This window comes from Bidens hawaiensis, unplaced genomic scaffold (genome assembly GCF_021521415.1).
Source record: "Bidens hawaiensis isolate Kalapana, Puna unplaced genomic scaffold, B.hawaiensis_p1.1 tig00034742_1, whole genome shotgun sequence".
NCBI classification, from domain to species: domain Eukaryota; kingdom Viridiplantae; phylum Streptophyta; class Magnoliopsida; order Asterales; family Asteraceae; genus Bidens; species Bidens hawaiensis.
In genome coordinates, this window is record NW_027505336.1 from 2,329 (window position 1) to 25,619 (window position 23,291).

The following is a 23,291-nucleotide window of genomic DNA, read 5'->3' on the forward strand; positions in this document are numbered from 1 at the left end:
TTGTCCTCCACATGAAAGAGAAAATATTGCTACTATGTTCTTGAACCACAAGATGGAAGGTGTGAAATGTCGTGAGTATACGAAAAAATTCTTTAAATATGCAAGAATGGTACCGACTCTGGCTTCGCCAGAAACAGTACTAATTTCTCGTTATTTTTAAGGATTAGTAAGTGAAATCCGTGACCTGGTAAAATCGGCTAGACCTCAAACTATTGAGGAAGCAGTTGAACTAGCCAATACCATGACAGACGGATTAATCCAAACACAGGAAGAAAACAAAAAGAAGGATTTAGCCTAGAAGATTTCTCAAGAATTCCGAAAGAAAGGGACAGGGCAATCCTATGGTCAGCCTTTCTGTAAGGTCTGCAGAAAGAGGCATTCAGGAAGATGTGCTTTTAAAAAGACCAAATTCTGCAACTACTGCAAGATGGCTGGTCATACAGATGAAGAGTGTAGAAGAAAAGAAACCCGTGTTTGCTATAATTGCGGAGAACCTGGACACATCCGTCCAGAAATCATACTTTCTCTCATATTTCTTATATAAGGTTGATATTATACCCGAGTAGTTGTAACGGTACCTCTTCGATCGAAAGGAACTTATACACGAATCCAAAAGCTCTACCTTAACAAGGTATGACATTGTGCCATCGTGTAAAGTTTCATGTCTCGTGATTATCGTTATAATTATGGGTTTATACTAATATAGATATACTACATTGTGCTTAATCTAGGTGCTTAACATCAGAAGGCTTGTTAAATATAAACTTGCAAGGTGAGACATTCGAAATTTTTGCATAACTCACATTTGCGTGAGACAATTGATTTTCCAACACTGTCATGATGCTTTTCCAAAACCATCAAACTCATGACGGATAGTTTAAATATTTTCAAAAGATTTAAACTACATTACAGTGATTAAGTTTCTGTAGACTTACGGGACGGTTACTACTGGTATTGTGGGGGGTTTTGTATACAAGGCTTGCCTATTGGGCTATTACACGTTACTTATTGGACAAGTGTTAGCCAATAAGTAATATGACCACAGTCACAGATACGGTCGAGTGACAAGTACCTCTCGGTAATTTGTAAGCAGGCAGATGTAAAAACATCTTAATGTTGTAACTGTAAAATGTGTCATTTATAAATGAATGTACTCACCAGTATTTCCTGTTGATCAAATATTTTTAAACATGTTTCAGGTGACTTGTTAGAGACAAAGGAATGATGTCTGCGGGCTTTCAGCTTAAATAAGTGGCTTGTCACCAGAATAAAGAAACGTGTTTTGTAAATTAGGGATTATCCCTATAAAACTTATGTTTGTATAAAAAAAGTGGGTTTTTATCCCAGTTTATGAAATAAGAATTATGGTCTTTATACTCTGATTAATTTTCCTAACTACGATTCTGATGAAATATTCCGCTGCAAATTATTTTAATAAACATCGATACCACCACTCAACGTTCACGGCTCCCCTCCCGAGGTATAGGGGTCGGGGTTGTGACAGCTTCTTTAATACATGACTATATTTATTAGAGAACATTATATCATCTTCTCAACTGATCATGTGATTTCACTTTTATATTTCCATAATTTATTCTCATATATGATCAATATCTATGCCACTTCTAGTGGTCGATCTCATTATTATTAACATGAATATCTTTCACATGGTCGATCTTACCATTAGCATGATCGTCATTACACTTTGCTCAAGTTTATCCGTGATAATGATATACGTAACAAGTACTATATAATCGCATTCACATTGGGAATGGAGTAAACCAGACAAGCTTCATGATTTTATTATTTTTCTAGAGATAGATACAAGATCACTTCAAATATTTTATTCTCTTTTAATGATATGCTACTTCAAAAACATAATTAAGGTGTGACAAACAAAATTGTGTTATCCAGTTTTTTCATTATGGATGGTCTTCTCATAACATTGATTGAGAAGTAATTACATGTCCGAGCCATGTAACTATGTAAGCTTATCAAACTATTTTATAACCTTCAGTAATAAGATTTTGGAATGATGACACTTTATATGTTTATCAAAGCATATTTATACTTCTTCATTAGAGTGATAATATAACAAACGAAACTTGCTTAAAAATGCTCACTATATAAATAGCATATAACATATAGAGTATACTGAACACAAAAGTCAAGTTTTTTATTACATTAATAGATTACAATATAAACAAGTTTTAATGAAGCTTTAGAAATCAACTTGTCATCACTAACAATCAAATTAATGTATTAATATACATGGTATATCATCTACTTTTAAACTACTTTATTGGTAATCAAAGTATGCACAAAATCATTGCTAAAGAAATGAATTTAATTTCTCATTATATGTAAAAAAAAATCTCAACGAAATATGAATATAAAATTGTATAAGAAATAAAAACCAAATCTATTCCATTTTATTTTACTCATGTCCGCACAATTTTGATGTCTTTATACCAACTAATTAACGAGAATCAAGGAATGTTACCCATATTATCAAACTTTATTATATCAACATATTGATCTATCATACAACTTCTATAATTCTAAGCAATACTTATGATAAAATCGTTTGAACTTTTCAAGTATTAATTGGAATTTCATCATAAAAAGATAATAATTAATATTACTAAAAACCCAATATGATCATACCAATTTGGCATAAACAAATTACAATTTAACAATTCAATCTAATTAGAGAAATAATAATATTAGATAATTTGTGGATTTTCACATAACTCCAAAATTTGTCACCAGTAAAACAAGGTTATAACAAAAGGATTTAACAAATTTGAGGTATATATTTCACTTCCCAATCTTTGTATCAAACCAAAACTTAGTTTGCAAAAATAAATCTTCAATTTATAAACCCACAAACTTAGCTTATAAAACTCAGTTAATAAAAGAATATCCAATTTATTAGCCATGATTTTTTTTGTTTTATAATAAATAACGTTTTAATATTAATGTTTACTAAAGCAAAATTAAAAAGTGCATAAACAACAAGAGGAATTTATTCTATCGAAACTATATATTGATAGATAAGAGATTCACCTTAATTAAAAACTATAACATAATCTTACCTATGCTTTATAATAAATTTAAATTTTCCTAGAATATGCGTGACAAAATAAGGAAATTCAATATTAAATAAGAGGAAAAATCATATTCTTATATAATATGCATTTGACGCACTTAAATAATATATTGTTTTCTATAATTATATGCATTTAAATAGGGCCAGTTAATTGTATAAATATAGAGGGAAAATATAACGCAAATATAGCTTTTTAACATGCACGTTAAAGTTGGAGTGAATGAAAATTATTAGTCAAAAGAATAATTAAAGAATCATATATTTATTTATAACAGTTTCATTACTACTCGATAATTAAACAACAAAGAGCGGGCATATCAAAATCATTAAAATATCATAGTTGATGGTTAATTAGATGAAAAAAACTTCATCGATTTATGTAATTTGCTTTTCGTCAACAATCAAGAAGAACCTTGATTTATACTTTAATTTTGCAAACTGTTAATAACATTAATAATTCTCAGTTACGTCAAACAATAAATACCAATATTATAATGAGTTAGCAACCACATAGTTGGTGATTAAGTAATTGATATCTTACTGAACTCTAAATAAAACCACAATTAATATTGACAACAAATATTTAAATTAACCACCAATGATTTAAGCGTAAATTAAAAACGTACCTGGTTACTGGATACAAGTGATTTGTCTCCAGGCTTTGGAAAATAATGATCCAACGTGATGAACGAATCTCTTAAGGAACTTTGATCGTCATAACCACCAATGATTTAAGCGTAAATTAAATACGTACCTGGTTACTGGATACAAGTGATTTGTCTCCAGGCTTTGGAAAATAATGATCCAACGTGATGAACGAATCTCTTAAAGCAACTTTGATCGTCATAACTTCATCAACAGCTTCGTGCTGATAACGAGTTGTGAAACAAGCCTAATAGCTCTAACATAAGAGAAAGAGATGTAGGGAGAAATATAGAGATTTCATTAATCAATTGTAGAATACAATGAGATACAATAGAATATTATATAAGAATGAGAAAACTTAGAGCAGAAGTCAAATCTATTTTAGGTGTTGATAACCATAATAATTATTATTCATAACAATAATTCCCTTATAACTGGGCTTTATTTTCTTAACCTTTCTTGGCTGGCCCGGGTTCAGATAATATGGATGGGCCAGACTCAAACAACATGGTTGGGCCGGACTTAATAAATATAATTTTTTGAGATTTTTTCGGTAAAAATACACTAATAAACGAAAATGATGGTGGGGCCGCGGCCCGGTTCGGCCCGAAGAAAGAACCATCCCTACTTGAGTCCATGTTTTAATTTCTAAGTTTATCACCCAAATTATTATTATTTAAATAAAATAAATAATAACGCATAACTTTAAAAAAATTCATTTATTTGTTATTGATAAAAGTCGGATGTTATAAGTTTACCCTTCTTAAAAGAGGTTTCGTCCCTGAAACCTAACCATCACTACACAATAACAGGTATTTTGCATCTCGTCCTCTACTTTCCATGGCGTCCGATCCCTTGCAGTGTTTTCATATCACATTAACAAAGGAATGACCTTGTGATGAAGTTGCTTCTCTTTCCTATCAACTATCTCCACCTGTTGCTCAGCATGGTCTAACTGCTCATCCACCTCAATGTCTTCTAAAGGCATTGAGAGATGTGTCAATCAGCTAGACATTTTCTCAAATAAGAAACACATTTTCTCAAATGAGAAACTTGTAAAGTGGAGTGGATCCCATCCAACTCACCAGGCAACTCAAGCTTATAAGCTATCTACCTACATGTTCTATTATCTTAAGCAGTCCAATGTACTCTTAAGCAGTCCAATGTACATTGGACTTAACTTTCATCTCATTCTGAAACAAATAATTCATTTCAACGCGAGACCTTAAGCATCGCGTTGTCACCAAAGTTAAACTCAATTGGTCGTTGCCGCCTATCAACATATGACTTTTGACGGTCTTGAGCAGCTTTCATTCCTGCCTTAATCTGATCAAACTTCGAAGAGGTCTCTTGCACAAACCTAGACAAATTCAATTTTTTAAAAAAGATATTATTTATAATTAAGAAACAATTTTATAGTTAAACAAATAAGCGGGTCATGGGTCTCATCAAACCCAGATAACTTTTAAATCAAGTTATAAAATCTCATTTATTTGTGAAACTATTTCATCGTCAAATCCTATGTATATTATTAATTCCTTGTAATAGATAAAATTAAAATTAAAAAAATATATAAATATTATAAACGAATAATATAAAATAACTCTATAATACGATGATAAAAGCTAGTCCCTTGTATAGAAAGAAAAGGGATATTGGAATGTGAAGTATGGAATTTAAAATTGAATAGCTTTGGAGTTTGCGAGCCTTTTTTAGTTAAATATTGTTTTAAAACAGATGAACGTTACTCAGATAAACCCTTATTATTAATTACTCCATTTTCAAACAAGTAGGACCCAATTGCAACCTCAAAAAGAAGTCATTTGCAGACGACTTTTTCATTTGAATTTCAAATTTTAAGTAATGGGCTGTTGATATCTTGTAACGGGAAGATTACCCACTTCATCTATTTTACTTTCAGGGTTGTTTTTTTCCTCTGTGTTTCGGCTTCGATCGACATGGGAGAATCGACATGTCTCATGCATTCTGTATCGTTTCCTTCGGGCATACCCAGTGAATCTAATAGCCATGTAAGTGTAGATAAATTGTGGGTTTATATTATTGACCACCAACTGTTTGTTGAAATGCTTCAATGAGTTTAATTGCTGCGGAACATGTTTTCGCCCACCAAGTGTTTGTTGAAATGCTTCAATGAGTTAAATTGAATTGTGTTTTTAACTTATATGTGTGTTCTAAGTGTTCGTTGAAATGCTTCAATGAATTGGTTTTTTGTATAAGTTTTATTTGTGTACCGAGTGTTTGGGGGTGTTTGGGATTCCTTATTTTACCTCCCTATAGCTTATAACTTATAGGTTATAAGTTATAAGGCGTTTGGGAAAGTTAGGTTTTGTGAGTGTATGTGTCATAAAGTTACTACTTGGTAACTTATAACTTATGACTTAAATAAGTCATAAGGAGGTAAAATAAGGAATCCCGAACACCCCCTTTGTTGAAATGCTCCAGTGAATTGTTTCCTTTTGAGAATTTGGTGTTTCTGGTGTTGATTGGGTCTAATTTTGCAGGGATCCCATGTACATGCTCTTGGAGATTCGGTGTCATTTGGGAGGTTCGCATCGGAGTCATTAGCTTGGGATAAATGGTCAGCTTTTCCTCATAGGCGATATGTTGAAGAAGCCAAGAGTTATGCCCAACCTGGATCTGTTGCCCAGAAGAAGGCATTCTTTGAAGCTCATTACAAGAAAGTCGCCCCTCAAAAGGCGGCTGCAGCAGCTGCAGCTGCGGCTGCTGCTGAACAAGAGAAAGCCAAATCCCAGATTGAAGAAAGAGTTTGTGATTCACAAGCAACTGTGTTCAGTGAGGAACAGCAGATCATAACTCAAGATGCTGCTGATTATAGTTCAACTGTCAATTTGGTTGAACCCCTAATTGAGAAGACTGTAGTTGCTGCTGATGCGAAGAACAAAGAATTGTTAAATAATACTCGGAATCTTGAAGATGATGTTTCTCCTTCTGTGTCTGTTTCAGAGGATAGTAGAACATCTCAAATGGGAAGACCATTGTTGAAGGTTATACTCATTACTTCATAACACACATTATTTGATTCTTTATGAAACAATTTGTAAACTGATGTGTTTGATTCTGCTGCAGTCAAAATTAAACACAGACCAAGAAGTTTTGCAGCCAAAGATCAGAAGGAAACCAGCTGTGCCTTCATTTAGGTCAACATCAGTTGGCAAAAAACAGTCACCAGCAAAATATGCAGCTTCTATGCATTCCAGGAAAGAAAACATGGTCACTCCAAGAACCAAAAACTCAAACACAATCGAGTCCATTGATCAAAAGAAATCAGCCCCGAGATCCCTGTACACGTTGATGAAATCCGGTTCAGTTAAAGAACCTTGCAAGCTAAACACCCAAGTGGTTCGGAAGACTGAAAGAACAAAACTTGGTCCAAGTGCTCATTCCACGCCCAAACGCTCTGCAACGCCTTCTAAGGTATTGATATTAATATTAATCCTGAATAATATTGTTATGATTTCTTTATTTAGCTAAAACTTATGTTAATTAATCTTGTGTTGCAGGTTACAAATGTTGTGAATAAGCAACAGTTAGCAACCCCTTCTGTAAAACAAAGGTAAATGATTAAAATTATTTTGTGAAATTCATTGTTTTTATAAAATTTAACCTTTTAGGTTTTTATACATTTTGAAGGATGGAAACACCTGTTCATCCTTCAGCTGCTGGAAGCAAAACACCTGGTCAAAAATGGCCCTTTTTCTCAGCTGTGTAAGTTGATACTTAAGTTCTTGCCTCATATGGGCTGATACATATCTAATTTTTGTATTTTTTTTGCTTATTTGTGTACCGATAGTTCAAAGTCCTTGAGTGCGTATAGAAACAAGCTACAATCGCCAACTGTGTCATCTCCGTTCACCTTGAGAACAGAGGAACGAGCCGCACGAAGAAAACAGGCAAAATTTTGCATTTTTCTTTTAATGAAACTGTCGGTCCTGTTTGTTAATTTGTGTTATATGCATTTGATCACTTTCAGAAATTAGAAGAGAAATTTAATGAAAAAGAAGCACAGAAAGTGCAGCTGCAAACGACATTGAAGGTTCTTATTTCCACTTTCTATTTTTTATTATTTCATTTCTGAAGAATTTAAACATTTGACTAATGCAACTTATGTTGCAGGAGAAAGCAGAGACCGAATTCAGAAGACTACGACAAAGCTTTTGCTTTAAAGCTCGACCACTACCTAGCTTCTATAACGAGCCAAAAAGCCCAATTAAGAAGGTATGTAACAAGTCAGGTCGGGTTGACCCGAATCACCTATTGTCCAATTATTTATATAATAATATAGGTATATATTTTAATTGGCCGCGTCGTGTTCCTTTTGCAGACTCCACAAGCTAAGTTAAGGTCGCTAACGCCTGCACAAAAACTTCCCACGACAATCTCACAGCCATCTTCGATTTCTTCGGTCAAGAAATCTTCTAGAAGACTTTGGAAAACTAATGATCAAAACCCAAATAATCATCCTCTGGCTTCATTAGCAAGAAGGATAAACCATGAGAATATTTCTCCAAATATTCAGAATTGATCTTTAGGCCAATTATTGCGATTCAACTTCTAGTTGAGATTCAGTTTCTGTGCATATTATTTGCTGATCCATGTTTTTAGGGATTATTATTATTCGTTTGTATTTGCCACTGCAAGCATTTAAGTATGAAGGCAACATTTGTTGTACTTGGGAAATAGCCTCAAGGCTTGTTTGAGAAAAGTCGGTTTATGGTTTTCGTTTATCAGGGTCTGTTTATTTTGTAGATTTTAAAGCATGTCTCAGAATATAACAAGTCGTCTGGTAATGGGTAGGCTGAAACGGGTTCTAGCCAAAAGTAGGCTTGTATCAGAATGAGCTGTTTTAAAAGGTATCAGTTTGGATCAGATCAAAAAATGAATTCTGGTCAACATGGGCTTTGACCAAATTGGTTTGAAGTTGAAATGGGGTCGGTTTAGTTAAAAAGTTACAAAAGGTGAGGCAGAGGCAAGCGAGTCTTAATGGTGGTGTCACGCTGACGGTGCAATTGTTGCAGCAATGATGATGGTGGCGACGACATATAATGGTTGCCGCCAGTGTTTATCAATTGGGACTCGTTTTAAGTTAGCGGGTTCTATTAGAGTATCCATTTTGATTTGTATCAATTTGCTATGGCTAAATCATCACATTTTGGAGAACAGATGATATGAGGGAAATTATAATCTATACATACAGGTGAAAAAAAAAACCGAACCCGAACAAGACCCGTAAAAAAATACCTGGAACCGGTTTGTTTAATACCCGAAATAGTACCCGACCCTACTCGTGGGTTACGGAACCAGACCCGATTTATACCCGAAAACCGAAACCGGTCCATACCTGGAACCTGGTTTCTCCAATACCGAAACTGGGTTTTTCAAATGCCGGATCTATATCCGAAATTACCTGAAAATACCCTAAAAAGTACAACCTCTTAAAAAATCCAATCTATACCCGAAAAATACTCGGAAAAAAGCCCCCAAAAAAACCCAAAAATAGGGATACCCGGAAATAGGGTATTCAAATACCCGGTTTTAGAATATCCGGCTTTATACCCGACCCCAACCCGATGCATAGGGTATGTTTTTAGAGACAATACCCAGACCTGGACCTGAAGCCGACCCGGGTATTGCCAATAACCGTTCATATCCGAACCCGATTCCATACCTGAAATCGAGTATTTGAAAAATCCTATTTGGGCACCTCTATCTATGCATAACACTTACACCGACAAATTAGATATTGTAACGTGTAAGGTGGCCAGTTTAATCAAATTATTAGTTTTTATTTTTTATTTTTGTATTAAATTCTAAGTTACTTACCATCTAATCTTGTGGGTCCCTTTGTGCATTAAGTATTGAAGCATGTTCCACAACCTTAACAAATATTATTATTAACGTGTAGGAGATAAGTTTTGAGGTGGGAAATAAGTGCACAACAAGAGTTGACACAACTTTATTCAAATAACACAAATAATAATAATATACATCATCATACTTAACAAGTAACAACAATAACTTGAATCAAACCCACATTCATCATGAATAATTAGAACATAATGATCTATAAAAGAATTTGAATTTACAACATTTGTCCACCCACCAAGTACCATCCATCATCGTCATTCCCATCTTCGTGTCCCCAACATAATCCCACATCACAAAAGCTCATGGTCTCATCATCGTCATCCGTGTAACCGACGTCAACATCATAGTCAATGTCATGACTACTTTCGTCGTCATAATCATAATCATAACCATAACTATAGTTATAAGTTTCTTCTACTCTATCCTTGTAATCATAATCATGATCATAATCATAACCACCACCGTCGGCCAAATAAGCCAAAACCCCCGTGGCCGAAGTTCCAAACGAATATTTACTCAACTCGTTTTCATGATCAATCGATCTAAGCTTCATGGCACCTTTTGTCTTGGCCTTTGACTTGCAAACCGGGTGAAGATGGCAACCATTGCACCGTGGCTTTCGACATTTCCCAGTGAATTTTGACCGGTTTGTTGGCTTTGTGGGCGCCTTAGCGAACAAGCCCATCGTTGAAGCAGAATCCACCATCTTTACAAATATTGAAGACGATTTGTGAAGTTGATACGCAAGATGGTTCTTATTCTTATTATTCTTATTATTATTTTTTTATTTAAAGTGTGCTTATTGGCCAAGATGACAGCCTAACTTCAATTGTGGGTCTATTTTGTTAAGGTCATAACAACTTATTTAATAAAATAGTAATTAAATAGTTTCTTTTTGTTAAGAGAGTATATGCTGTAGAATGATTCTAACACCACCAGTTTAGATAGGGCTTTTCACGAGCTGAACCGAGCGACCGCTTGCTCGTTGCTTGGCTCGTTTACAACCGAACCAAACGGCTGAATTCGGACCGGGTGAAAAACAAAATGAGCCAAAATCAAATCAAGAATTTTTCGATCGAACATCGAGCGATTTTGAGCATTATTTATTTCTTTTTCACTTTACAATTTTCAATAAGAAACAAGTTTCAAGGCTATAAATAATATATTTTGTAAACGAATTTTAGTTTTAGACAAACGTATAATAGGTTGTAAATTTATAAAAGAAATAAGTTTGAAGTGAGATATAATGAGCATATAAACAAACTTTTAGTATTCTGAAAACTTGAATCAAATTAATAAAACTATAAAATTGACGGAATAGGAAAAATTTAAAAGGGTTTAAAACTTTGTATACTTATATTTTATGTTTGTCGTCTATATATTTATATACATGTTCATATATAACTAAAAATATTCGAGCCAAACCGAGCCGCACCGAACCGAGCCGAGCGGCTCGTTTACAATCAAGCAAAAAACGAGCGAGTATTTTCCGAGCAGTTTTTGAGCGAGTGGCGAGCGGTTTGGACGGCCCTAAGCCCCTAAGTTTAGATACAGAAACACCACCAAACAAAACGGTAGGGCTGCAATCTCAAACCGTAAGCTATATGCAGTAGCTCACCATTACAGTTAGGAAATCGGGTATAAGGTCACCACCCAAAGTGTAACGATACAGAACTAAAACAGCTGAAATAAACATGGAAATCATGGACGATAAACTGTATTAATTCCTGTAATATATCAATTATCAAAAGAGCGAGCAAAGTACAACCATGCGATAGTAAGAACTAAGAACCATTGAACATATGTGCATTTGATTGTTTCATAATATTTTTGTAAGCAGAATGGTATCAGTTTTTTAATTAAAATCAAGCTAATGTTGGATTCATGCCTCTTCAGAAGATGTAACAAGTGGTTCCTGACTCACCAAGTCTGGACTTGGTGATTTCGCTGCCTTCCACTCAGGGTAGAGCACATAATGTTGCAAGATGAACAAGAGGTCAAAGAAGACAGACACCTGAAAACAACATATATACTAAACATTAATGCAAAATCTATACAAAATTTCTTTGACCTGCTTCACTTTTAGTAAGCGTTTGACAGAGCCGTCTCCGAGAATTTAAATGCCTCGGCCGAACCAAAATAAAAATGTCCGTAGGCCCTAACGGGTAAAGAAATAAAAAGACACGTAGGCCCAATATTTCAAATGGATTATGGGTAAAAAAAGACTGGGCCCAATCTAATAAGAGGATTAAGATTTGTACCTAAAAATAAAAATTAAAATAAAAAAAGATATAAATATATATATATATATATATATATAATAAAAAATTTGTGCCCCCAAATTAAGTGCCCCGGCCGGCTCTGGCGCTTGAAATTTTACTCCTTAAGGAGACTTAGAACATAATCTATATTGATATACTTTTAGGATGAAAGTCGCGTACCAAAGAAAGCAATGTTTTGCCTATATTCCCATAGAAGTTCACCCATGAATCTGAGAAATACAAGTAAAATGAAGCATATAAGCCTCAGCTTTTGAATGTGAATATGCATAAAAACAGTTAAACAGGACATACTTTGATCTATAGATTGAACAGCCATTTGCCCATAATTTGCTAATCCTCCAATCAGATCAAGCAGTATGTTGCCAATACTAAATCCAACTGTGCTCTTCCTTTGGAAGTTCATAACAGCCTGAATATATTAAAAATTGATAATATAAAGCTCAAACTCCATCTTTAATAAAATGAAATGAATCTTGAAATTAGCAACCCGAGTCATAGAAAGATACTTACTTGGGGTATATACTTGATTACTGTCATGACAACCTGTAATGTGCTGCAATTTGCAAGTTGAGTAAGTTATGATCCACCAGTTTTGTTCAAATATGCATTTAATCGATTGGTGATAACGAGAATGAAATGAGGTACATAATCCAAAATGGATCATACCTAAAGCAGGAAACCAACCAAAGCCAAGAATGATTAGGTATGGCTATGAACACGCAGATAATAATAGTTAACCAGGCTACCGAGAGTATAGAGATGCTAGTCTTGGAGACCTTCTGACCTCCACGCTACAAAATTGATTATAATGGTTAGAAACGAAATAGGGTTAGTTCAAGCTCTACTTGAATACATAATATCGAGTGATCATCAACAGTCACTTTATATCAGGCATGCTTGTTAGTTATCTGGTATGAGATATATAAGAACAATCAATGGATACTTACATCATAGATAGCTATCTGAAATAAAGTGAATGCGGTTAACACAACCGCATGAATGGAGAAAGCAACATCATTTGCTGCTACAGGTATCATCTGCATATGCAAGTAAGTGAGACCATACATAAGATACAGAAATTACTGGAAGCCTAATCTGAAGTAATGCAAAGCACAACACAGCATTTTAGGGTTTAAATTTGATTCTAAAATGCCCCAATTATAAAACAAGGCCTGTAAACGAACCAAACGAACAAAGACATGTTTGTGTTCTTTCATTTAACTTTAAAATACGCAAACACTTAATCGGAAAAATATATGTGTTCATGGTCGTTCGTTTAAAAAATGAACAAGTTTGTGTTCCTTTATGCTCTCGTTCATTTAAAATCTAAACGAACAGTTCACAAACATAAATGAACATACGTAAATGAACACATGCGAACAAATATAAACCTATTAGGGTGATATAATTTGTAAAATATACAAACAATATTTAATTACTTCTATTAATATGTAAACGAACGTTCATAAACATATATGCCCGAATGAAACATGTTTTCATGTTCGTTTATTTAGTTAAATGAACACAATTTTTTGTCCATGTTCGTTCGTTTATTAAATGAACGAACATAAGCGAACTTCCAGCTGAGCAGTTCACGAACAGTTCACTGAACGTTCGGTTCGTTTACAGGCTTATTTAAAAGCGATTCCATCCTACCTAAATACAGAAATTACTGTCCAATTCTAACCCTAGTTTAAAGCTTCGAACAAGCACAAATTCATGTTACTGTCAATTGAACATTGTGTATAGATAATTACCTCATCGAATCCGTATTTCTGGTGATACTGACGCTGAACAGCGGAGCTAAAGAACACAGAAGCGTTGTATATCAAATACGACGAATGTTTTGTCAAATTCAGCACCACGAAATCAAAATTCAACCCCACCACACTGCAGGTTTCAATCAAATTACAGATTTAACAGAGTAACTTTTAACAATTGGATGGAAACTAAGGGTGTTAAATGGTCATGTTCACGGGTTGACAAGTCCGGCCCGACCACGAACTAGAAAATTTGACATGAACCCGAACACAACTTGAACCCGAAAATTGTGTTAGACGCGTGAACCCGAACACGACATGTATATTCACGGGTTGACTCGAACACGACCCATTTAACCCGAAAGTTTTATATTCTTTAAATTTTGTTTTCACATGTTAATTTACATTTTTACAAAAGAAAAAATGTATAAAACCTGTTACAATTTTAAATTAAAAAATTTCATATCAATTTAACTCTTAGTATTAAAATCTATATATACTCTGAAGTCTCTAATAAAAACCTACAATGCTTTGCCACTTGTCACTATGGCATTAATCCTCACAACTTAAAAACAAACCAAATCTAAAATCTATCATTACCATTTATTTGTTAATTGAATACTAATTTGAAGAACAAAAATAGCTTTAAAGAATACTTCAGTTGTTTTAAACTGAAATCCCCCACTTGTAGCCTAGTGATAGGAGGTTAAAATCCCCCCAATTGTGGCCTAGTGGTAGGAGGCTTGTGTTCTCCGGTGGAGACTCAAGTTCGAATTCCACTTGTGTTACATTTGGATGGATATTGGCAATGATAGATTTGAGCTAGGACTTGAGCAAAGGTAGTCAGTTTGAATCCTGAGCCTACCCGGGTTTTCGTACCACCGTGTGTTACACCAAAGAGTCCTGCTCTTGTGGTGGCACAACGACTGATAAGTGGCGGTCGGCGGTATGGTTTTCCGGACATCGCCCAAGCCAAACTTTGAAACTAGTGTGGGCCGGTCAAGACAGCATAGTCAGAATATACAGTGGGGGCATCGGCCTCCGCAAATTTGGAGAGTTTCGTTCTAAAAATAAAATAAATAAAAAGTTGTTTTAAACACTTGTATATAACTGCAGTAGTCTCGTATGATAAGTTTATTGTCTTTTTATTTCGCTTAATTGTTAAATATTATTTTATTTTAATCAATTACCCGGTGCACGGCCGTCAAGCTAGTTTAACAAAAAAAACCTTTTAATAAAATAAAATAAATAATGAAAAGATATTGAAGTAAGTTAATGAATTGAGTTTCAATTATCAATTACCTTTTTCTTTTGAAATTCAATATGACTTGCGGATAGAAGCTGATAGACCAAGAGCAGAAGGCAATCCATCCGAATATGTTCGAAATAACCTCCATCTCCGTTGAATTCCATGATGATCCCATGCTTCAACGCACGCAGACACAGAGAAGAGAGTGTGTTGGTTTTTATTCGGTGGGAGATTAAAGTTGGAAAAAAAAAAAAAAAAAAGTTGGTTGCTTTTAAATAATGGTGGATTGGCGTATGGTGGAATATATATAATTATAATGGATGGATGGATGGAGGTAGGGATCCGGTGTGGGAAGGACCTGTTAAGATAGGTAAGGTGGAGTCCAATTGCGTGGAGACACGTGGAGTTGGTTGAAAACAGTGCGGGATAAGATAAAAGAGTGAATGAATACGGTTTCATAACCAAGGGGGGGACTATGAAACTCCAAAACACGAAAACCGATAAGGTTATCTTCTATGGGCATCGAAGCCCATCCACCATGTCACGTCATCGTCTCGTAGAAAACGGGGTATCGAAGCCCGCTCACTATGGTTAATGCCCCTTGGGCGCCCCCAATATATATATATATGTGTGTGTGTGTGTGTGAGAGAGAGAGAGATGAAGAAAGAGAGGGCCCACCCTTCTCTCCTCCGCGTCCATCGTTCAGACAATCGTTCTTCCCTCTACGCCCGCACCGACGGCGCCCCGCGATGGTGTTTCGCGTTCTCCGCGCCCTCCGTATAGCGCCCATAGCGGGCAATCTAATAAGAGGCTTTGGTTATTCATACACTAAAGAGGTTATTCAAACACCAGGAGGGCTTATACGAGTCGTGTATGGCCTATACGACTCGTATAGGTGTAGTGTCAAGTCATTTTCGGTCAGGAGTGTCAGTTTTCATTTATTTGTATCGTATAGCCCCTATACGAGCCGTATAGGGCTATACGACTGGTATAGAGTCTGTTTGACTCACATAGTTTTTTTTTTAGATTTTTTAAAAATTACAAAATATTAAAAATAACATCCAAGTTTTAGGCTATAAGACTCGTATAGAGTCTATAGGAAATCATAAATCATCACACAAATCTATCATGTTTTAGGCTTATATCCCAATGTTACAATAAGCCAAACAACTTATGGTATTATCTTACAGAGCAACACACAAATCTTAAATGGTTGGAGCAAGAAAAACTGATACTTGGCCTGTACGGGTCATATACCATCTATACGGCTCGTATAGACCATAAAATAATTATAAATATCTGGTCAAAGTACAGCTGACATATTGTCTATATGAGTTGTATAGATCCTGTATAGGGTCTATACGAGCAAGAATATCTATACGACTCCTATAGGGTCTATACAGCTCGTATAGAATAGACTGTAAAAAGCTGCCACACTGTCACCTCCGTATGCATGTTAATAAGTTAGGCATGTACAACTCGTATAGGCCATATACGAGCCGTATAGCATTATTCACACACCATGGGGATAATGTTTGTATATAACAACCCTAATAAAAAATGTATTCTTGCATCATTTCTATCTATCCAAATTATCTTTTGCTCTTGTGATTAACGGGATTTGGAATTTAATACTCCGTATTTTGGGGTATTGGCCGATATTAATCCTAATTTAATAAATTTATTCGGTTAATCCCAAATTTCATTCTATTGGCCTCCATCAAGTCTTTTCCTAACAAAGACTAACCCGGTTAACTTTATGGTAAAAAAAGTTATTTCTCCAAGTTGGGGGGGGGGATTGAAAACGGGTAATTAAACTTCAAAACCCACTGTCGTCTCCACCGCCACCACCGCCACAATCGTCCCGCCATGATCGTCCTGCCACCGCCGCCACTACCACTTTATAGACCACCACTATGCAGATTATAGGTTTATGAAAAGAGTTTGAAAATTTATATTATTATTAATTAATATATAGTGGTGATGGCGGCGGCGGCGGTGGCAGTCACGAGACGATGTTGGCGGCAGTGGGTTTTGAAGTTTAATTACCTTTTCATTTGCTCCCCCTCCCCCCGAACTTTGAGAAGTGACATTTTTAACCCTAAAACTAACCGGGTTAATCTCCGTTAGGAAAAGACTCGATGAAGGCCAATATGATGAAAGTTGGGATTAACCTAGGGAATTTCTTAATTTGGGATTAATATCAGCCAATAAGCCAAAGTTCGGATTATTGAAATCCAATATCCCTATTTTTAGGCGGCTTTGAAGATAATGCCACTGCTTGCACTTTAAATCAACCAACCAAAATTGCTTGAATCACCTCACACCCCACCTGTTATGCTTATATTTAAGTGGATACTCCAATATCTCTTTAACCGAATCAAAAAGATGATGAAATGGGTAACTTTATCTATGCATGAATGATAAACCATACCCGCTTAACAAGCCTGACAATGAATCATTAGGTGCAATGAGTGTATACCTCTTGGCTCTTTATCACACACTAAACACACTTGACATCCTCAAACTTTATACCTCTAATCATTAATGCCGTCTTTTTAAAGATGCTATCCAATGATTTCTTGACCAGTAAAAGTATCCCAGTTATGAGCTTATACATATGTGGTATAATAGGCACAATGATATGCTTTCTTTGCGTAGTTTCTATTAGGATCCTATCGCTCAGTTTTTTGCTAGAACCATTAGACCATGGTTCGATCGCTCGAACCAACACAATGGTTCACTTCATAAGGTTACAAATCATGATTGGTTATAAGCAAAATATCAATTCGACTCAAACCATCGAAGCTCTAGGTACGTACACTCATGTTCAAGAATTGATTCTGTCTTTTCTATTCTTTAACACACATTTTTATAACATTTTCACATTATAATAGTATGGTAAACTTAAAATACAAAGGACAACAAAAATGAGAATAGTAAGAATAAATCTAATCCATTCGTCTTATATTTGAATGGTGGAGATTAATTTAAGAAAATAAATTGATAAGAATGGCATAAATGTAATAACCTACTTTTGTTGACTTTCTCTTTTCACATGCAAGACATATATCAATTCTCCCATCATTTTAAAATGTCCATAACTTTTTCATGCAATATTATTTTTTTTTTTAAATTCACCGTAATAACAAGCGTTTTTTTATCTTTAATATGAGTATCATATTGTTATTTATATAAAAATAAAAAAATTAGTGGGTTTTTTATATTGTGTTATTGGTTGTTCATTATGATTTTTAATTGGGTGTTTCTATATATTGTGTTATAGATTTTGGTTATTGTGTTATTGATTAATACTCATATTAAAGAGTTAAAACAAAGATTACGTCATTGTGACTGTTTGTTGTCATTGTATCTTTGTGCTCATCATTTGTCTTTCTACTTATCATTGTGTATTACGTTCATGTCATTGCGTAATATGTAGTTTCCATTGTGTTTTACGTTTCAGGTCATTATGTTATATGTATTCACCATTGTGTTTTACGTTTCAGGTCATTGTGTTATATACATTTATCACTGTGTTTTACGTTTCATGTAATTGTGTAATAAGTATTCATCATTGTGTTTTATGTATTAGATAATTTGTTGTTATTTTATCATTATATTTACATATTATTTATTATTACACAACCGTATTATTAGCATTTAAAAAAACACAATGATGATTTGAAAAACACAATGACGAAAAAAACACAATGATAAACAGAAAGACACAATGACGTAATTTTTTTTAAAATTTTTATATAACAAATTCATACTCATATTAAAGATAAAAAAAACGCTTGTTATTATGGTGAAAATTGTTTAAAAGAAATAATGTTGCATGAAAAAGTTATGAACGCTTGAAAATGATGGGGGAATTGACATGTGAGTATGTGACTTACATGTGAAAAGAGAAAATATATAGTATTACTTTTATACCCTTTTACCTTTGGTCCCCACTTGACACATCTTAATCTACTATGGCTTCTCTTCTCATTTTTGTTGGCCTTTACTCAACCCTACAAACCCTATAATAGTACATTTAGAAAACACTGCAACTCTTTTCGCCCTAATTTATGTTTGCGAAAACATTACCGAAAGATTTATGTATATTGCAATTTTAACTATAATCATCAAACTAATAGGTTTAACATCCACGGACACAAGCCGGCTCTTACAGCAATTTTATCTCATTCTTGATCGCACACAAATGTTTTCCGACTGATGTCAGCCGACATTACATTATTCAAAGATCCTGATCATAGAAACAGAAGTAATGTGCAAAATACAACCTTGTTCACCAATTATTGTCAACAACAAAACCACTTGCAAGCATGTTCTAACATAGTCCCAGGATGAAATAGGAATGACAATCATCACTTCCCCTATAAAAACTAAATCAAACTGGAAAGAAGAAAACAAACACTTAGGTTTGAAGGCTCTTGATGTTCTGGATTTGCTTCCCAGGGTTCAACCCCTTAGGGCACGCACGCGCACAGTTCAAAATCGTATGACAGCGATACAACTTGAACTCGTCGTTCACAGCATCAAGACGCTCTTTTGTATATTCATCACGACTGTCCATAATCCACCTGATCAAAGTAACAAATGCACTCGTTACATTCGATTACATGTACACGTAAATGCATCAAAAAAGCAATATACAACAGAATTTATATAAGCAAAAGTATGACGATTGACGCCAATGCTTATAAACAGTGTACCCATGATCAATTTTCATAAGTAGAATTCAGTGTGCAGAAAAACAAGGTTCTGAAATCTAAAGAATTGATCCTATGCTGTGCATACTATTAAACTGCAATTCATGCATAATTATGAGATCTAAAAACATGAACAAATAAGAACTGAATCAATACAAATACACAAGAAGAATATACCGGATAAATCCCAATATTATTATCAAGGCAATATAACTCAAAAACATTGATTACGATCACCTTTCTTATACTAAACCCTAACTCAGTTGCTTACTGTGTCTAGCCATAACTCGGTTTATATAGACTAAGTGGATGTTTGGCAATTGGCAATCTTGTTCTGAATCAATAAAGGTAGCCTCTAAACCATTCAGTAGGTCTCTAAAGCTTAGCCATTAAAAGGCTTCATGAACCATTAACAGGTGCTTTTTAGTCAAACCAAACACACTCTACCTCTTACACATTCAAATGTAACCCTTAGCCTATACATTACAAAATCCTAGCTCGAATTAGGAAACTTAACCAACATTGACCGACTTGTTAATATGTTTCGGAATTACCAGCAACTAGTATATATATACATATATGTATATATATAAGGGAAGATTCATGTACATTTTAATCTTAACATGAGAACGTAGGAAATAATACCAATTTATAAAAAAACAAGAATGTAAGAAACAATACCAATCTACATAAACAATAATTTATAATAACAAAGAAAAAAACCTAAAAATTACAAAAAAAAAATCAAAATCAAGAACTAAATAATACTAGCAAATACTTATGACAGCAAAAGAAAAATCTAATAATAACAACAAAATATAATCAGCAAATACTTGTAACGTCTTATAATCGAAAATTAGCAAATACGAACAAAAAATAGCAGCAAACACCTATAATAATAAACCTAATAATAACAGCAGATTGGTTCTCACTATTTTCACTACTTTTAAAACACAAATAATAACCGAAGCGACAACGAATAATATACCGATTGGCGTGAAGAAGCGCAGCCGGACCAAGATACGACTCGGGATTCCACCAATAACTCGGGCACGAAGTGCTACAACAAGAACACAAAATACACTCATACATCCCATCCAGCTTGGCCCGATCCTTCTTACTCTGCAAAACCTCCTTCCCATCCGAACTCGGCGACTTCCGCTTCAACCAGGGCTCAATACTCTTATACTGATTATAAAAGTTGGTCATATCCACCACCAGATCCTTAATCACAAACATGTGCGGCAACGGCGTGATCATCGTGTCACCTCCCGACGGAATCTTGGTCAGACACGCGAGTCCGTTACATCCGTCAATGTTCATCGCACAGGACCCGCAAATGCCCTCACGGCAAGACCTACGGAACGTTAGCGTGGGGTCCACCTCGCTCTTGATCTTGATCAGGGCGTCGAGAACCATGGGGCCGCAGTCGTTGAGGTCGATCTGGTAGGTTTTGAGCTCGGGTTTCTGTGGGGTGTCTGGGTTCCAGCGGTAGATTTGGAAGTTGTGGGTGGATTGGGTGGTGGGTTCGGAGGTGTGGGCTCGGGAGAGTAAGAATTTTGACGCCGGAGATGAGTGGGCCCGGGAGAAGGCTCGGCGGACTAGACCGGTTGCCATTGGTGGTGGAATGGAAGAGACCCACGGAATGGAATACGATCAGGGTTGATGTGGTGGTTTTTTTGAAATGGAAAATTACCAAAATGTCCCTTTTCTACATATAGATTCTAAATATGTCTATATTTGTCCTTTTACTAAGATGCAATTGTTCCCATGTTAGGAGTTCGAGACGACATTTTCTTAACTCGTCGTCTTTACACCATGTCAGCTCAAAACTCGCCGTCTCACCGTCATGTTAGCTCAAAGCTCGTTGTCTCCCCGCCATGTTTGCTGAAAAATAAGAAAGTTCTCAAAATGTCCCCTTTTTAAGAGAGAGATTCCAAATATATTCATCCAAAATTCAAATTTCTTATTTGTCCTCTTACTAACTCTCGTCGCCTCTACATTAGTCGTCACACATGGTTTGGTAGGGCCAGGTTCGTAAACCCGGGTGTTGTTGCATGAAAACCGTTTCTTGTAACGTACCATGCAAGAATGCATTTTTAACATCCATGATTTCGAGATAGCTAGTGTGAGAACCGTACGTATGGTAGCTGGTTTTACCACCGGGCTAAATGTTTCTGTACAATCAATGCCAACAGTTTGCGATTTTCCATTACATACCAACCGAGCTTTGTAACGATCAAGACTCCCATCTGCTTTAAACTTATGTCTGAACAACCACATTGATCGGATTACCGGGTGGTTAGCCAGTCGGGGGACCAACTCCCATGTATGATTATCCTGCAAAGCACTAAATTCGTTGTTCATGGCACGAAGCCAATTAGGATCCGTCAACGCTTTAATGTACGAGGTTGGGATGGGGGAAATGGTGGTAGTAGCTAGATTATATTTGGGATTTGGTTTAATGATTCCGCATTTTGCACGTGTAAGCATAGGATGGTCAGAATGGTTGGTAGAGTTGTCAAGGGGTAGTGGCGTCGTGGGTGGCTGGGCATTTGATGACGGGGCTGTGGTGGTAGGTTGAGTTGATGAATCAGGTTGTGATGGCACAGTGGGACCGGAGGGTAGTGGGGAATTTTGTGGAGAGTGGTGATCATGTGTGTTTGTTGGAGTAAGGGATGTACTAGGGTCTTCGGTTCGGTTGGGTTTGTTGGGTCATGGTGGGTGTAGTGGGTATGTTCATTGGGTTGAGATATGTAGTAGGTATGGGATCATCTAAGAATGTATATGACAAGGGTTGGGCGGGTTCAGGAAAAGGGAAGGATGACTCATTAAAAGTGACATGGCGGGATATATGCACTCGCCCGGTATTTGGGTCATAGCAACGGTATCCGCGGAAGTCGGATGGATAACCCAAGAAAATACAGCGGACGGAGCGTGGGGAAAGTTTGTCGGCTTGTTCGGCGGATAAGTTAGGATAACATTCACAGCCAAACACTCGGAGGTGGTCATAGGTGGGTTGGCGTTGATATAGAGCAAACGCGGGTGTTTGGAAGTGAAGGCGTTTAGTGGGAAGGATATTATGTAAGTAGGTAGCTGTGTGTAATGCTTCCACCCAGAATGTGGAGGAAAGGTGAGCGTGAACGAGCAGGGCACGAACAATGTCATTTAAACGACGGATCATACGCTCAGCCCGCCCATTTTGTTGTGAGGTTTGAGGGCAGGAAAATCGAAAAACTAGACCATTGGAATGCGAAAATGTTTTAAAGTTATTATTGTCAAATTCACCGCCAAGATCGCATTGGAAACATTTAATAAGAGTATTGAATTGTGTTTTTATTAAAGTGTGGAATTTGACAAAAGTGGGGAAAGTTTCCGACTTAAATTTGAGGGGATAGACCCAAACATAATGAGTATAGTTATCAATGAGGACCATATAATATTAATAACCCGAATTACTTGACACCAGAGATGTCCATAGATCACAATGTATAATGTCAAATGGTTTAATAGTAATGGAATGCGACTCATTAAAAGGTAAACGTTTACTATTAGAAATTTGACATGAATGAGAAAAGAAAGACGCTACTGTTTTATTACAATTAAAAATCAAAT

At 35.6% G+C, this 23,291-nt stretch overlaps 3 protein-coding genes and 1 long non-coding RNA gene across 5 annotated transcripts; 2 read left to right on the forward strand and 2 right to left on the reverse strand.

Moving 5' to 3' along the window:
• Nucleotides 1–5,663: 5,663 nt before the first annotated feature.
• Nucleotides 5,664–8,321, forward strand: LOC143612544 (uncharacterized). The gene is made up of 6 exons (XM_077086503.1): nucleotides 5,664–5,787; nucleotides 6,280–6,783; nucleotides 6,866–7,213; nucleotides 7,770–7,832; nucleotides 7,913–8,014; nucleotides 8,121–8,321. Exons 1-6 carry the CDS (start codon nucleotides 5,716–5,718, stop codon nucleotides 8,319–8,321), a joined length of 1,290 nt encoding a protein of 429 aa, XP_076942618.1. The 5' UTR covers nucleotides 5,664–5,715.
• Nucleotides 7,298–7,689, forward strand: LOC143612538 (uncharacterized). The gene is made up of 3 exons (XR_013149959.1): nucleotides 7,298–7,352; nucleotides 7,430–7,504; nucleotides 7,590–7,689. It is a non-coding gene; the product is annotated as an uncharacterized LOC143612538 (long non-coding RNA).
• Nucleotides 8,322–11,424: 3,103 nt separating the features above from the next.
• On the reverse strand, nucleotides 11,425–15,130 carry LOC143612536 (cystinosin homolog). 2 transcript variants are annotated; one of them, XM_077086500.1, is made up of 8 exons: nucleotides 15,035–15,130; nucleotides 13,704–13,836; nucleotides 12,894–12,983; nucleotides 12,613–12,737; nucleotides 12,457–12,499; nucleotides 12,238–12,355; nucleotides 12,106–12,155; nucleotides 11,425–11,678 (listed from the first exon to the last, which is right to left on the reverse strand). In XM_077086500.1, exons 3-8 carry the CDS (start codon nucleotides 12,981–12,983, stop codon nucleotides 11,547–11,549), a joined length of 558 nt encoding a protein of 185 aa, XP_076942615.1. In that variant the 5' UTR covers nucleotides 13,704–13,836; nucleotides 15,035–15,130; the 3' UTR covers nucleotides 11,425–11,546. The 2 variants fall into 2 exon arrangements, with proteins under 2 accessions (XP_076942615.1, XP_076942613.1); XM_077086498.1 differs by having other exon boundaries at nucleotides 15,009–15,130.
• Nucleotides 15,131–19,161: 4,031 nt separating this feature from the next.
• On the reverse strand, nucleotides 19,162–21,293 carry LOC143612532 (succinate dehydrogenase [ubiquinone] iron-sulfur subunit 2, mitochondrial-like). The gene is made up of 2 exons (XM_077086497.1): nucleotides 20,665–21,293; nucleotides 19,162–19,547 (listed from the first exon to the last, which is right to left on the reverse strand). Exons 1-2 carry the CDS (start codon nucleotides 21,291–21,293, stop codon nucleotides 19,382–19,384), a joined length of 795 nt encoding a protein of 264 aa, XP_076942612.1. The 3' UTR covers nucleotides 19,162–19,381.
• Nucleotides 21,294–23,291: the final 1,998 nt, after the last annotated feature.

Bases quoted from the DNA above. Each gene is read 5' to 3' on its own strand.
- LOC143612536 (XM_077086498.1), bottom strand. From the start codon at position 15,130: ATGGGATCATCATGGAATTCAACGGAGATGGAGGTTATTTCGAACATA. The intron at 12,500-12,612 runs GTATGATCCATT...TGCAAATTGCAG, and splicing joins TGGTTGGTTTCCTGCTTTAG to CACATTACAGGTTGTCATGA. The intron at 12,356-12,456 runs GTAAGTATCTTT...TAATATATTCAG, and splicing joins TAATCAAGTATATACCCCAA to GCTGTTATGAACTTCCAAAG.
- LOC143612544 (XM_077086503.1), top strand. From the start codon at position 5,716: ATGGGAGAATCGACATGTCTCATGCATTCTGTATCGTTTCCTTCGGGC. The intron at 6,784-6,865 runs GTTATACTCATT...ATTCTGCTGCAG, and splicing joins TGGGAAGACCATTGTTGAAG to TCAAAATTAAACACAGACCA. The intron at 8,015-8,120 runs GTATGTAACAAG...TTCCTTTTGCAG, and splicing joins CAAAAAGCCCAATTAAGAAG to ACTCCACAAGCTAAGTTAAG.
- LOC143612532 (XM_077086497.1), bottom strand. From the start codon at position 21,293: ATGGCAACCGGTCTAGTCCGCCGAGCCTTCTCCCGGGCCCACTCATCT. The intron at 19,548-20,664 runs GTATATTATTCG...TACTTTGATCAG, and splicing joins GCGCTTCTTCACGCCAATCG to GTGGATTATGGACAGTCGTG.